This window comes from Anomaloglossus baeobatrachus, chromosome 5 (assembly GCF_048569485.1).
Source record: "Anomaloglossus baeobatrachus isolate aAnoBae1 chromosome 5, aAnoBae1.hap1, whole genome shotgun sequence".
Classification (NCBI taxonomy): Eukaryota; Metazoa; Chordata; class Amphibia; order Anura; family Aromobatidae; genus Anomaloglossus; species Anomaloglossus baeobatrachus.
The window spans coordinates 343,278,689-343,295,250 of NC_134357.1; the positions used below are offsets into that span (position 1 = coordinate 343,278,689).

At 46.7% G+C, this 16,562-nt stretch overlaps 1 protein-coding gene across 2 annotated transcripts in view; it reads left to right on the forward strand.

Moving 5' to 3' along the window:
- The window catches only part of SLA2 (Src like adaptor 2), a 43,688-nt gene that overhangs the window by 15,795 nt on the left and 11,331 nt on the right, over positions 1–16,562 (forward strand). For both annotated transcript variants that reach the window (XM_075347565.1, XM_075347566.1), the window contains exons 3-5: positions 1,413–1,512; positions 15,188–15,274; positions 15,634–15,737. In XM_075347565.1, coding sequence (XP_075203680.1) covers positions 1,413–1,512; positions 15,188–15,274; positions 15,634–15,737 — 291 coding nt within the window. The remainder of the gene's footprint in view (positions 1–1,412; positions 1,513–15,187; positions 15,275–15,633; positions 15,738–16,562) is intronic.

Here is a 16,562-nt window from a genome sequence, read left to right on the forward strand (position 1 = left end):
TGCTGCAGATCTGTGCAGAGCGAGTGTTCAAAGTGTCAGGTGTGCTTATATCTGCAGCTCACTGTGTACTTTATGACTGAAAGCCGGTGGCTCCCAGGAGGAATAGTTTATATTTTTTCCCTGTAGCTAGGCTTTCAGTAAGGAAACCAGGCAGGATTACAACACAATTAATCTGCAGATAAACCCTATATCTGCAGGTTATTAGCATTTGGGGACATGACAGGTTCCCTTTAAGGCCCCCATACATATTAGATATTCTCCATTGTTACACTAACAGCTATCTCACTTGATTCTACCAAAAACAGCTATCTCTCTCCTGTTCCCCTCCTCATAAACAGGATCATTTGGCTGAGCACTCCTGTGATCACTATGAAAGCCAATGTTATGCCCAGTCACACACAACGACTTACCAGCGATCCCGAAAACGAAGCGACCTGATAGGGATCGCAGGTAAGTCGCTGGGAGGTCGCTGGTGAGATGTCACACAGTCAGACCTTACCAACGACTCAGTAACGATACAGGTCGCTACTGCGACCGGTATAACGATCTCAGCAGTCAATGTGACCCTGTCACACAGTGTCAAACACAGCGATGTGTCCTGCCCAGCAAGACATCGCCTTTGAAGAAAATGGCCTGGATCATTCTGCAACGACTAGCGATCTCACAGCAGGGGCCTGATTGCTGGTAGATGTCACACATAACGAGATCGCTAACGGGATCGCTACTATGTCACCAAACGGTGACTTAGCAGCGATCTCGCTAGCGATCTCGTTATGTGTGACGGTACCTTTAGGCTCCTCTGGCACCAACTTTTATCTCCTTGATAACGAAAGGATAGGCAGGTGGAAATTCAACAGGGTGGATCTTTCTCTCTCCCAATATTGTCTTTTGTCAGAGACCTATATACTAGACTATTTTTCGATATTGGCAGGGTCAAACAACATTAATTTGATGTGTAATGAGGCCATAAGAAATCTTAGCGCCATTGGATCTCAAAAGTCCATTGAAATAGTGCATGATTACAGGGGTCTTCTAGGTCACCAGTATCTCTGAGGATGTCCCATATATCCTGGATTATTGTATTCCTCAACTGCCCCAAGTCACATACTCATGATACTTCAGAGAACTTTTAAGACCCTGGCATCTTAACAGGTCTGCAGTTTGTGGCCCATTTACAAATTGGACCACCAACATCTATACAATGCAAAGAATGGGTTCAATTATGGAAAACCTATTAATAGTTGCTTCTTGAAATCAGCAAAAACTCTATGCTCAGAGAACTGAACCATAAGAAAGTGAGGAACTGTGAATGGTATTTTTCCACTCGCTCTCATGGTTTCGAGGTCGCCAGCTCAGTGACAATGTGTGACATTTTTTATAGTGTTGTACAAACAGGACTTATTGTTTTTCAGCAGTGGACAAGTGCGTGTTTGTGGCTTTGTACAATTACCCAGCTGGTGGTCAAGGTGATTTAAGCATTCGATTTGGGGAACAACTCAACATCCTTTCTGAGTAAGTGACCTCAAAGTGTTGTTTTTTCCTGCAAGCTAAGTATGATGCAAATAAATATGTTTTCAGGTTAGCGTTGTCTGAGATATGCACCTAACCTAACGTTATCAATAATTCATGCACAGACTCCTACACAAACAGATCCTTGTGCAATAAGGGTGAATAAGGTCAGATTAAGTCCCACTACTGCACAATTGTGGGCATTATATGTACCGCACTATGGTACATCCATGAACTGCTGTATAATGGAAACATTGTTTCTATGGGAAAGTTGCTCCATATACAATAGCTACATAAATATGGACACATATCGAGCTACAATAGCCCAGTGCACTACTATAAGTGGCCTACAAAAGCTCAATACAAGCTCTGAGCTGCCATAGAGTGCACAAATCATCTGCATTTACTCATTCTAAGGTCTAATAAATGAAAGGAAAGAATAAATTAAGTAAGAAATGAGAATGATGTTATATGATCTGTTACAGTTATCCTGCAACCTAGCTCATAGCATACAGTTTTCGCTTGAGTGATTGATAAATAATAATAATAACGTTTATTTATATAGCGCCAACATATTCCACAGCACTTTACAATCCGGTGGGGGGATGTATAGACAAAAACAAAACAAAATAGTAGATAATTCAACAGCTACAGTAGGAATGAGGGCCCTACTCAAAAGCTTACAATTAGAGATGAGCGATGTTCAAGGTTTGAGGTTCGCCAATTTCATGTTCGAGTGATTTTGGGGGGTGTTCGAGTCGTTCGACGAATTCGAACAATTTGGTAAAAGTTTGGTAGTTCGAGTTACGTTTGAGAATGGTTTGATCAACAAAAAGCGTAGCTAGTTACTAGCTGGCTTTTCACTGTAATAGTGTGAGTTACTGTGAATCACGCTAATATCAAAATTCAGCATATAGTGTGCAGGGGGGCGGGGGACCGGGTTTAGATCAGTGCTGCTGAGTACTGAAAGAATGACAATCGCCATTTTTTTTTTTACCTAACCGCGTGTACAGTGGGGCGGGCCAGGTTGTCAACAAATCACCGAGACACACACTGCAAAGTGGATTCTTACCAGAAAAGCAAGGACATGCATAAGCTGTGCATGTCACATGTCTTTGCTCTATAAGATTCAGCCATTTTCCCCATCACCGCCATTAGCTCTCTGCTGCGGGTGGATGACAGTCACTGCTCCCCCTCCCGCCGCTGCTGCTGTGTGTGCTATAGCCATAAAGTGCAATCTACACAGCGCTTTAGGGATTAGGGACTACTTGTAATTTCAGCCCTTTTCAGGGCTGCATTACAGCCGTTCATAGGCATTGTTGCAAGGCAGGGCCATGCAAACGCTGTGCAGGGCTTTAGATACCAGCGTCTGGCTACATCAGCTCTGGCAAGTCCTTGCTGCATTTATTCATTGGCAGGGATAGAAACTGAGGCTTCCTTTGCTGTCCTGCTACCTACAGCACCCGTGCATTCTACCCGCCTGCCCATTTTTGCTATGCTATTTTTATAGCAAACAGTGCTGTCACTTAGTGGAATCCAAAAAGTGTCTGCTATACTAACTTAGTGTCCCATTGGTGCCAAGCAAGGTACACCACCTCTGCATTCTACCCTCCTGCCCATTTTTGCTATGCTATTTTTATAGCAAACAGTGCTGTCACTTAGTGGTATCCAAAAAGTGTCTGCTATACTAACTTAGTGTCCCACTGGTACCAAGCAAGGTACACCACCTCTGCAGTCTAACCTCCTGCCCATTTTTGCTACGCTATTTTTATAGCAAATAATGCTGTCACTTAGTGGCATCCAAAAAGTGTCTGCTATACTAACTTAGTGTCCCACTGGTGCCAAGCAAGGTACACCACCTCTGCATTCTACCCTCCTGCCCATTTTTGCCACGCTATTTTTATAGTCAACATTGCTGTAACTTAGTGGCATCCAAAAAGTGTCTGCTATACTAATTTAGTGTCCCACTGGTGCCAAGCAAGGTACACCACCTCTGCATACTACCCTCCTGCCCATTTTTGCTGTGCTATTTTTATAGCAAACAGTGCTGCCAGTTTTAGGGCCACAGTTGCATTGTCAGGGATAGCCAGTGTTGGTTCTTCAGCTGTCAATAAAGCTAGACCACCTCTGCATTGTACACCACCTCTTCATTTTTGCTGCGACATTTGAAGTGTCCAATCTGGTCACAAACAAAATGAGTGGCAAAAGGACAGATGCTGGTGGAAAGGCAAAAAAAGTTTGTGTCCGTGGGGGAGTTGGTAAAGCTACAGTAACATCTGCTGAAGAAAGGCCATCTTCAAGCAAAAGTAAGATGTCTACTACTTTCCGTGGACAATCCGATGTGCTCCCTTTTTTACGGAACAGAACTACTGTAGCAAAGGTAGATGATGCACAAAAAATGAACATGCTTGAATGGATCGCAAGGGCTCCAACAAGTTGCCTCTCCTCTACCTCAACTTCAACATCCAAGAAACAACAGTCCTCTGAGTTGTCATCCCAATCACACTTGCTTTCTCCCAGCTCTCAAGTCTCCATCCGCCCCCGAACAGTATGGTGGAACAGAGATGGCTGAGTCTGCAGAGCTGTTCAGTCACACTATAGGCTGGGAATCAGAGGTCTGCTCCCAAACAACAGTGAGTACAGACCAGGAAATGGTCTGCAGTGATGCCCAGAAGCTTTGTGAGTCTGATTCAGGCCCTGATGACCAAGTTTCTGAGCATAATGTAGACCCTCATTCAAAAACTGGAATACCTCTTGGTGGAGACAATGAGGAACATACTGATGACGATGAGACTCAGATACCTGATTGGAATGACAACTTAACTATTCAGTCAGGGCAGGAAGAGGTTAGGTCTGAGGGCGAGGGGAGTACAAACACAACGGTTGATGATGAAGTTCTAAATCCCGCTTACTGTCAACCCACAGTCAGACACTTGAGGAGGTCAGCAGAGGCGGTGGAGGATGAGACTGACGACGAGGTTAGCTTGCGCCTTCCTGTACAAAGATGGAGTACTGGCAACACATCAACAATTGCATCCTCAGCCACAACTCTGCCTCTGAGCACAAGTCGGGGTGGCTCTGCAGGTCACATGCGCTCTAATAGATGCATTGGCTGGTACTTTTTTGACATCGCAAAGGATCACCCAACTCATGTGATCTGTAGGCTTTGTCGCCAATCTGTAAGTAGAGGCCAAAAACTCACTAGTTTGACTACTTCATCCATGAACCGTCACATGAATAACAAGCATAAGTCCCAATGGGAAGCTCACTGTGCTACAATGCATCCTAGCGGAGTGGGCCAACCACCGTCTGCCCCTTCAACTGCATCCGCGCGCTCTTCATCCTCTATGACTGTGGGGACAGCTGTCACACATGTTTTTCTACGCAGACCTTCTATCACTTAAACCACAACAGGCAGTTTGCTTGGCAGGTCATCATCATTTGTTTTGGGAGGGGAAACAGGTACTGTTGTACAGCTTTCTCAGACATCGAGAGCACTAACTTTGGATGAAGGCAATACCATGCCTCCGCCTGCACTTTCCTCACAGACCAGCAGTTTTCCAGGGTCACCCTACTCCACACCATCTCCGCACAGCAGCCAGATCTCGGTCCCTCAGATGTGGACAATTAAAAGGCCATTTCCTCCAAGCCATGACAAAGCTAAGAGGTTGACTTTCACCCTCTGCAAGCTGTTGGCTACAGAAATGCTGCCTTTCCGTCTGGTGGACACAGAGGATTTTCGAGACCTTATGTCCATCGCAATGCCCCAGTACCAGATGCCCAGTCGCCACTACTTCTCCAAGAAAGGTGTGCCTGCACTACACCAGCACGTCGCACACAACATCACCGCTTCCTTGAGAAACTCTGTGTGTGAAAGGGTGCATTTCACCACCGATACTTGGACCAGTAAGCAAGGACAGGGGCGTTACATGTCGCTGACTGGGCTCTGGGTAAATATGGTGAGAGATGGAGAAGGGTCTGCTGTACAAGTCTTGACGTTCCCACGACATGTGCGTCAATCCTCTGTATGTGGAAGTTCCTCCACTGCTTCTGCCTCCTCAACCTCATCTAGGTCCTCCACCTCCACCCCAAGCCTGCCTGGTCAGGCCACCCACGTTTTAACTGCGCAGAAGGAATCACGCACACCTCCTTACTATGCTGGCAGCAGAGCTCAATGGCATCAGGCGGTCTTTACCTTGAAATGTCTGGGAAATAAGAGTCACACATCTGAGGAGTTGTGGTCAATGAAAAGTCCAATAGCTATGGCAGTAATGCAGATTCCATTTTCATATTTTCATTCTTACATATAGCTATTGGATTTTTCATTTCAGTATTCACACAGCAGTTTCTGCTTTTCATATATTCCCCTTACATTGTCACTGGTGTGCATACCTTCTCTCCATTTAGTGTAGATTTTTTAGGTTTTTGCACCCAGTTCAGACTCAGAATTGGTGTTCCAGACATTATTTCTTAATTGATTTGTAGTCTTTCGTTTGTGAACCCGGCCCCACCACACCTATTGCCAGTCCACATTATACGCATATATAGCCTGGGTCTCAGGTTCCCAACACGGTAAGTTTTTTAACTGCATGAGAGGACACACTATGCCTATATATGTGTCTCCTCCTCTTTTTACTCATCCAGCTCTTTTGTTTTCGCATGAGTATGTGTCCTTGTCACTTTCCCATGTGTTTGTGGTGTCTTGGGAGTTGATTGTCACCTTTAAAGGTGTTTTCTATGTGTTTTTATGTGTTTGCCTGCCATTGTTTTCAATGGGGTTCGAGTGGTTCATCGAACGGTTCGTCGAACGTTCGTCAAACGGGGCCTCCGTTTGACAAACCGAACCAAACTCGAACGCTAGGGGGGTGGCTCATCTCTACTTACAATCTATGGGATTGATGATATATCGCAATGCCGCAATGATCCAGATCCCTTTGAAAAATAACAGTGATACATAGATTTTTTTCAAAAAGTCAGACATAGGACTAAATTGGAATGATAGAACAAATTTCCAAATGTATTCTACTCTTCATACCTCCTGAATGAAGTATTCTCTTTTTTTATTTTTCGCTTTATTGAAGGCTTCCTCAATAACGTCATATTAATCCCTATTTTATCACCAAACTGAGATGCAAATTGCATAATCTTATGTTTGCCTGCATTTGAGTTTATGATTGAGTAAACCTTTCCTGTTTTAGGACAATTAGGATTAGCAAAATAATTTAGATTTGCCAAATGCCAGAATAATGAGAGAAAGAGAATGTTTAACAGCATTTTTATTACTTTGGGCAAAGTCAAAAGTTTCTATCCATTTCATTAGTATTTTTTACTATTGCCCTTAAACTGTATGACTTGGGTCAAATGTTTTGGATATCCTTCCACAAGCTTCTCAATAGTTGGTAGGAATTTGGCCTTATTCCTCCTGACAAAATTGGTGTAACTGAGCCATGACTGTAGGTCGCCTTGCTCGCACCTGCCATTTCAACTTTACCCATAAATTTTCAATAGGATTGAGATCATGGCTTTGTGATGGCCACTCCAAAACATTTATTTTGTTATCCTTTAGTCACTTTATAACCAGTTTGGCAGTATGCTTCAGGTCATTGTCTATTTAGAAGATCAATTTCCACCCAAGCTCTAAGTTCCTGGCTTATGTCTTGAGATGTTGCTTCAGTATTGCACCTTAATCTCCTTTACTCAAGATGCCATCTATTTTGTGAAGTGCACCATTCCCTCCTGCAGCAAAACAACCCCACAACATGATACTGCCACCCTTGTGTTTGACAGTTGAGATGGTGTTCTTAGGCTTCAAAGCTGTTTCCTTTTTCCTCCAAATGTAATGAGGGTCATTAGGTCAAACAGTTTATTTTAGTTTCGTCAGACCACAGATCATGTCTCCAAAAATTAAGGTCTGTGTTCCTGTGTGCATTTGCAAACACTAATCTGGCTTTTTTATGGTTTTTTTGGAGTAATGGCTTCTTCTTGGCAGAGTGACCTTTCAGCCCTTGTTGATACAGTATTCATTTTACTGTGGATAATGACACAGTCTTAGCAGCTTCCGCCAGCATCTTCACAAGGTCTTTTGCGGTTGAAATGCACATATCTGACTAAACCAAAGCATGTTCATCTCTGGTACACAGAACCTGTCTCCTTCCTTAGCAGTATGATGGCTGGACATTCCCATCTTGTTTGTACATGTGTATAATTGTTTGTACAGATGAATGAGACACCTTCAGGAATCTGAAAATTGCACCCAAGAATCAACCAGATTTGTGCAAGTCACAATTCTCTTCCTGAGATCTTTTACTGATTTGTTTTGACTTTCCCATGATGCTACACAAAGCAGTGTGTTTCAGGTGTGCATTAAAATGCATCCTCAGGTGTGTCTATAATTAACTCAGAAGTTGCCAATAAATCAGAAGCTTCCAAAGACATGATACCATCATATGGACTGTCTCATATTGTTTAAAGGCATATGACTCTTAAGGGTGCTTTACACGCTGCGACATCGCTAACGATATATCGTCAGGATCACGTCATTAGTTATCCACATCTGGCGCCGTTAGCGACATCGCAGTGTGTGACACCAAGGAGCGACGTGCAACGATCGCAAAAACGTCTAAAATTGTTGATCGTTGACACGTCGCTCCTTTTCCAAACATTGTTGGTGGTGCATGTCGCTGCTTGTTCGTCGCTCCTGCAGCATCACACATCGCTATGTGTGACGCCGCAGGAATGATGAACATCTCCACACGGCAATGAGGAAGGAAGGAGGTGAGCGGCATGTTCCAGCCACTCATCTCCACCCCTCCTCTGCTATTGGGTGGCCGCTTAGTGATGCCGCAGTGACGTCCCTATGACGCCGAACGCACCTTCTCCTTGAAGAAGGGATTATTCGGCGGCCACAGCGACGTCGCTGATAAGGTATGTGCGTGTGATGCTGCTGTAGCGATAATGTTCACTACGGCAGCGATCACAAAATGTTGCACGAACGACGGGGACGGGTGCTATCGCTCGCGACATTGCTAGCAAACGCTAGCGATGTCGCAGCGTGTAAAGCACCCTTTAGTGTATGTACATTTTTGACCTTGCAGAAAGTAATAAAAATGCCTTAAAACATTCTCTCTCATTATTCTGGCATTTGGCAAATATAAAAAATGTTGGTTCCTAATTGACCTAAAATGGGAAAGGTTTGTGCTGATTTCATGTCAGATAGTGAGAAAAACATGCCTATGTATCTTTTTAGATAGTGTATGTAAATCCAAAAAGTTATATGGATAATAAGACCAAAAAAACCTTATTCAAGAATTGTGCAAAATTTAGATAAAAGAAATATATTTTTATTCATGTAAAATTAAAAGTGATTGATACCCATACAATGTCAGACATAAATCATAACTGTAAATGGGTTAGTAGAAGTGTCACCTTCAATATTGATATTCAAAATAATACGTATACAGTAGTTCACTTGCTATCAAAGCACTGAAGACGGATACTCACAAGAGTTAAAAAACAAATAGCCCAAAATATCAATGCATAGAAGAAAGTTATGAAAAATAGAAAGGGTACCATATATTGAAATAGGTTACCTACGCAATGGTATTGATAATGGTGCACATAGACAAACGCAACTGATGAGCGTTTCATAAATAGCTTCTACAGGGCATACATGGTATATATTCAGTAAATGCTGTAGGCACATAATTTTCCTCAAATTGACCACAAGAAATGTGCAAATGTGGAAGCCACATAGGTACCATGGAAGTTCGTGTACATTGGTTATACTACTTTTCATAAAAAAAAAGGAATTCTGGGTTAGTTCAAAATGCATTACAGATACAAATAGTATCTTCAGGGAAGAAAATAACTGGAATTCTAGTGCCACCTTTTGGATGTAGCAATCCTAAAAATCAATATTGACCCTTCAACCAGCCTTGAGTTAGGATAAGAAATCAAACCAGACACTCTATAGCTGGGTTTACACACTGCAACATCGCAAAGGACATCGCTGTAACGTCACCGGTTTTGTGACGTAACAGCGACCTCCCTAAGTCTCTGCTAAGTCTCTGGTGAGCTGTTGTGAAGCCCCGCAGGTGCTGTGTCGGTGTCGGTGCATTACCTTCAGGGACTCCACGTTGCTGGATCTCCGTCACTGGTAGGAAATCTTCTGTTTTGATCGTGACGCCACTCTCAGTATTGCGGCCAGTAGGGACCGCCACTGCAGGTTGAGGGTCGCCTGGGGCTGATGGTGTGTGCAGTTAGATGTAGTAGCCTCCTGAGAGTGAGGCAAGCCCCAGGGCCCTGTGTAGGTTTGTAGTACCACAAGTCGCAGAATGACCACACAGGCAGGATGTCTTTCAGGGTTTTTACTCACTTCAGGTGGCAGGGTGAATAACCCGAGCGTAGCTGAGATGAACCAGGTGGGAACCAGGTATCCTTCAGGCTGACTTTATGAGGGTGACTACTGACTCGCCTTCCTTAGCCCTTGGTGGTTTGGGGTGACCCCGACTTTGAGTCCCTATGGGGGTCACCCAGGGAAGATGCTGCAGCCTCTCTCCCCTTGTTGTTTGCCGTGTGCTTGTTCCCCGGACCAGGCCACTCCAGCCTCTTGCCTCCTATGACCTATGGGCCCTAACTGCGGTTACGTGGCTGCGGCTTTTGTGGTGATGTGGTGTGGGCTTTGAGAGCCCCACACCGGCAGGTTTAGCAGAAGAAAGCTGGATCTATCTTCGCTTCGGGATCTGCCGCCCGGTTGGGCCTGGTGCTCTCTAGCAGTCTCCTTACTTCCCACTCCGTGCACTCTCTAGCTGAAGCTGGCTTTCAGGCAGCACTCCTAGTTGACCGTTCTCCCCCGTCAGTAGCCACTGCGCGGGCGCTGTTAGACAGCAACAGCCCCACAGGTCTGCTCCTCACTGAGCCCTATGGAGTTCTCTGCTCTAACTGACTCACTGCCCCTCCTCTCCTGTTCTTGCCTACGCCACCTAGCAACCAGACTCTCCACCACACCCCTTGAGAGGAGATGGAGGCTCTACCCCCTCCACTATTCCAGTGAAGGTGAAGGCTTGCCCCCTCCTGGGATCCCCAGGGGTCCTCTCATGGGTACATGTGTGAGACCTGATCACTATGCGCCTGTGTTCCACACCCCAGTCAGCCTTCTGGATTACCTGTATTGTACTGTCCCCAGCATGGGTGCAGTACTCAGTGGTGCCTGACCAGGTCAGGGGCGCCACATTCCCCCTTAGTTATCACCAGCACGTCCTCGGGCTGCAAGACAACATTTTAAAATGCATAAAACATTAAAACATGTTAAAACTTTTAAGACCACCAGGTATCATACATCACCACCCTCCACCCACAAGTCCGTTAACCCACCCAAAACCCTCTCAGGAGGCAGGTCACCGGTTTCTTTTGGTAACCAGGTCTGGGCCATCCATTTCCCCAGACCTTTCCTCCTATCTTCCTCTCCCGTTGGCCGCGACTTCAGCCACTTCTGGCAGGATGTAGAGGCGGCTTTCATGGGCTGGTGGTTTCAGGGTCTACCTGGCCTGGTGGATCCGCGCCTTTAGCCTCTTCTGGCAGGATGTAGAGGCGGCCTCCACAGTTGGTGCTGACCAGGTACCCTCTTTGTGGTGGAGAGCCAGGCCCCATAAACAGGCGTGCTCTCTGGTCGCAGGTGAGCCAAGGCCCTATATACGGACGGGCCCCTCCTGGTTGCAGACGAGCCAAGCCCCTAAACAGGCTGGCCCTGGTGGTGGTGGTGCCCTTTTGGTGTAACTATTTACACTGCGAGAGTTTGTGGCTATAGCCAGTTCATAGCCTTAAGGTTTATTTCTCACAATAGTTTTTGTGGGCACATGCTTAAACAATAACGTTGCAAACTTTTCAACTTGTCAAACTGGTCAAACTTTCGGTACTTCTTTCTTTACTTTACTCCTCGGTACCAGGGCTTTGGCCTATTGGGCTACGGCACCTGCTGTTTTCTTGCTCTCCGTCGTCGTCCGTGGTTGTTTCATCTGTAGGATCTTTGTCTGTGGTTGTTTCATCTGTAGGTTCTTTATCTTTCCTTTCTTGGTCTTCGTCTGTTTCCTTTTCTGCATCTGTTTCTGTATCTCTGTCTTTTCTTTCTTGTCTTTCTTGTCTTTCTTGTCTTTCTTGTCTTTCTTGTCTTTCTTGTCTTTCTTGTCTTTCTTGTCTGGGACATGGTGCTACGTCTAAGGCATAGTAGCCCCTTTCTCCTTGATGCAAGGTGAACTGTACTAAGTCCCCAATTTTCAAATTTCTGCCTGAATGTCCTCTGGGCAGGTGGGCTTGAACATCTCTCCGATTCACAAATATGCCCTCTTTTATTCCTCTTACTACAATAAAGCCGTATCCGCTTTTCAAATTGAAGTCCTCTACTACTCCTCTGTAAAGGGGTCCTCTGACCTGGGCTCTAGACCTTCTCAGTAATCTTTTCTCCTGCAGGTCTCTGGCTGTGACCTCTCTCTGCTCTGGAGACTGTGGTGTTGGAGGATACTTTGTTCTGCTGCGCCGTGTCTTGCGGGCTGGGTTCATGCCTGCGGGCTCCCAGGTGAGGTCTTTGGGCTGATCTTCGTCAGCAGACGGGGTCAGATCTTCCTCATCCCAGCGAGAATAGGGCAGCATCTCCGGCTCTGAGTATAGATCCACTGCTGGTGGCTCCGGAGTCAGCTCCTCAGCTTCCTGGCCTCCTCTCCCCCTTAGTTCTTCGCTGCACTCTGGTTGTGGCAGTGCTGGGGATGGGCTTTCTTCAGCTGGTCTGGGCGGTGGACTCTCTGGCGCGGCTGCAGGGGTTGCCTGAATCTCCTTGGGGGTATGCGGAGGGAGCAGATACCGATCTACCATCTCTTGTGGGAACTGGGCCTCTAGGTCAGCCTTCAGCTTCCAGTATTCAGGGTCCTCTCCTATCAGGGTCTTCCTAGCAGGGACCTCTCTGGACTGGGGAGCGGTGTCTGCTCTGGCCTTGCAGGCCGGGGAAAATAGTGATGCAATCTCTTGGCGGGCCGCGCCCTGTATGGCGGCGGCCTGGTCTTGGCGGGCCGCATCTAGCGTGGCTGCGGCCTGGTTCGGTGGCGTCGCGCCGGGCGCCTCTTCTGGGACCGCGGGCGTGGCAGCAGGGGTCGGGGCACTTGCGCTGGCCGGGGCATCACTCGACTCACCCATCTGTGGCAGCATCGGGGTCTGCGTCGTCGCCGCTCGGTCTGACATGCGTCGCGCGGCTCCCTCCTCGTAGGTCCGCACCGCCGCAGCCATCTCCAGGAGCTCCGTGCGTTCTTCCCTAAGCTGTCGCACAATCCCGGCCTCCAGCCGGTCGCAGAAGATGGCAAGCTCCCGGCACCACCAGGCAGCAGAGCCTGGCTCTGGGTATCCACGTCTGGACTCCATTTCCTCTAGCACGCTACTGGCTTCTCTTCTGCTCCGCCGTCTCTGGACGCTTCCACTCTCATAGCTGGCAAGGTCAGAACTCTGCAGAGGATCTCTGGGTAGCCACACCTCTTCGTGGGCGGTAACTTCTTCCAGCGCGGGCTGCTGTTGTTTTTCAGCGCGCTTTTCATGGTGGCAATATGGCGGCGCTTCCATTTTTCAAGCGGACCGCCCAGGCACATGGTCACCTGTCTGAACAGGTCTAGTCCTTATCCTGTTCGTGACGCCAGATGTGAAGCCCCGCAGGTGCTGTGTCGGTGTCGGTGCATTACCTTCAGGGACTCCACGTTGCTGGATCTCCGTCACTGGTAGGAAATCTTCTGTTTTGATCGTGACGCCACTCTCAGTATTGCGGCCAGTAGGGACCGCCACTGCAGGTTGAGGGTCGCCTGGGGCTGATGGTGTGTGCAGTTAGATGTAGTAGCCTCCTGAGAGTGAGGCAAGCCCCAGGGCCCTGTGTAGGTTTGTAGTACCACAAGTCGCAGAATGACCACACAGGCAGGATGTCTTTCAGGGTTTTTACTCACTTCAGGTGGCAGGGTGAGTAACCCGAGCGTAGCTGAGATGAACCAGGTGGGAACCAGGTATCCTTCAGGCTGACTTTATGAGGGTGACTACTGACTCGCCTTCCTTAGCCCTTGGTGGTTTGGGGTGACCCCGACTTTGAGTCCCTATGGGGGTCACCCAGGGAAGATGCTGCAGCCTCTCTCCCCTTGTTGTTTGCCGTGTGCTTGTTCCCCGGACCAGGCCACTCCAGCCTCTTGCCTCCTATGACCTATGGGCCCTAACTGCGGTTACGTGGCTGCGGCTTTTGTGGTGATGTGGTGTGGGCTTTGAGAGCCCCACACCGGCAGGTTTAGCAGAAGAAAGCTGGATCTATCTTCGCTTCGGGATCTGCCGCCCGGTTGGGCCTGGTGCTCTCTAGCAGTCTCCTTACTTCCCACTCCGTGCACTCTCTAGCTGAAGCTGGCTTTCAGGCAGCACTCCTAGTTGACCGTTCTCCCCCGTCAGTAGCCACTGCGCGGGCGCTGTTAGACAGCAACAGCCCCACAGGTCTGCTCCTCACTGAGCCCTATGGAGTTCTCTGCTCTAACTGACTCACTGCCCCTCCTCTCCTGTTCTTGCCTACGCCACCTAGCAACCAGACTCTCCACCACACCCCTTGAGAGGAGATGGAGGCTCTACCCCCTCCACTATTCCAGTGAAGGTGAAGGCTTGCCCCCTCCTGGGATCCCCAGGGGTCCTCTCATGGGTACATGTGTGAGACCTGATCACTATGCGCCTGTGTTCCACACCCCAGTCAGCCTTCTGGATTACCTGTATTGTACTGTCCCCAGCATGGGTGCAGTACTCAGTGGTGCCTGACCAGGTCAGGGGCGCCACACTGTCAAACAGGCAAACCTGGCCAACAACGCAACAGCGATCCGGACCTGCAGAGCGACCTAGCTGGTTGTTGGGGACGTTGATAAGCAGCCTTTTGAAAGGGAAGTTGCTAACAAAGTCTCTGCAAAGTCTTTCACACACTGAAACTTTACAGCGATGCATGCTGCACAGCGGGAAACAAAGGACCTAGGAATGGTCCTGAACGATTTGTAACGATTACAACTTCACAGCAGGGGCCAGGTCGCTGATGTGATTCACACACTGCAACATCGCAAACAACATCGCTATTGCGTCACAAAACCGGTGACGTTACAGCGATGTCGTTTGAGATGTTGCAGTGTGTAAACCCAGCTTATGTGCAGACACATGTTTCAGTCTGATTACTTCTCATCAGTGCAAGCAGGAAATCTGATTTGGTTAGATAAGAAGCCTATGACCATGGGTTTAAGGAGTAACATTTCTCCTTGTGAATAGTGCCAAGTCGGCATAAGGAAACTTTTAGGACATGCAATGCTCCTCTGGGAATTTAAATATGCAAATAGTCTATTCAGTGAGGAAAAGGAATAAACCTCTAGTGCCTCAAGAGCATTATAGATACATTTTATACAGTCCTTACCTTTATTGGCTTGTTCTAATGTTAGGCATGTGATTTCCTCTTTGTGTCTAATCCAGTACAGTATATAAAATCTCTACATCAATGCAATGAATTCTAAGAATAGTGTGCATTGCTTCACTGTTACATTAGGCATGGCCACGGACACTGGTCAGATCTCTGTAGATGATGGCTATGTTCATATGATAAGTTTATACTGGTATTTATTGTTTGTACCCAATGCTTATTATCATCTTACAGGGATGGTGAATGGTGGAAAGTAAAGTCAGTTGGCACTGGAATGGAGTGCTACATGCCTAGAAAATATGTTGTAAAGGTATACAACAGGTAAATTAAAATCATAGTAACAATAGTACAATACACAGCTGTTTTAGAACATGGCGGTTATGAGTTTAAATCCAACCAGGGTAGTATCTGCATGGATTTGTGTGATCTCTCCATATTTCTTAGGGATTCATAAACTGTCTAGCAAAATGTATCCAATTTATCACAGATTATGCCCATGTGAAAAACTTGTCACAGTTTCTAACTTGTTTATAAGCAGTGTATACTTATGGCAGTATTCATAAATCTATAACATTATGTTTCACATAGTCTTCTGTACAAATACGTCCCAAAAATACAATATAGCACAAGGAACCATAACCAGGCAGTTCCTAACCTCAAGTTCCTGATTATTATTACAGGTGGTTATATAAAGGTATTAACCGGGAGAAAGCAGAAGAGTTGCTTCTGGTGAGCTGTAACCAAAGCGGTTCCTTCTTGATTCGAGAAAGTGAAACCAGAAGAGGTAAAGTGCAGATGATACCTTCCTCTATGATAATTCATCCATCACATTTATATTACAGTAATTACAAGATAAGAAAATGTTTAATGCGATAAACTCATCCTTGGCTATAGACCTCATTGGAGGGGCTCAAGTTTCAAGTTTTGTTCAATGAAAGACTTCACCATCTAAACTAATTCATACATATAAAGAAGTAGGACACAGTATGTAGTAACGTTGACTGCAGGATCAGACTACGCAGGGTGTGTTTGTAGTCTGTAACCATGGAGATGCATAGATAGTCATATAAACTGTATACACAGGATGTTACTAATGTATTCTCTTTGTAAAGTTGGCTTTTGTTGAGATTGGTTTGAACCAGCCTCTAAGATTGAGGTTATTGTCCAGACTAAAGGCCCCGTTACACGCAACGACGTCACAGATTCCGTGACGCACATCCGGCATCGTTAACAACGTCATTGCATGTGACACCAACAAGCGGCCCTTAACGATGGAAAATACTCACCAAATTGTCCATCGTTGAGACGTCGTTCATTTTCAAAAAAATCGTTGGTTGTTGTGGACGCAGGTTGTTCGTCGTTCCCGTGGCAGCACACATCGCAATGTGTGACACCTCGGGAACGACGAAGTACAGTGTATCTGTGTCCTTAACGAGCACCGAGGTGGGAGTGACGGCGATGCGGCTGCTCTCCGCCCCTCCGCTTCTATTGGCGGCCTGCTCTGTGACGTCGCTGTGACGCCGAACGAACCTCCCTCTTTCAGGGGAGGTTGTTCACCGCCAATAGCGACGTCGTTAGGGAGGGCTATACATGTGACACAGACAAGCGA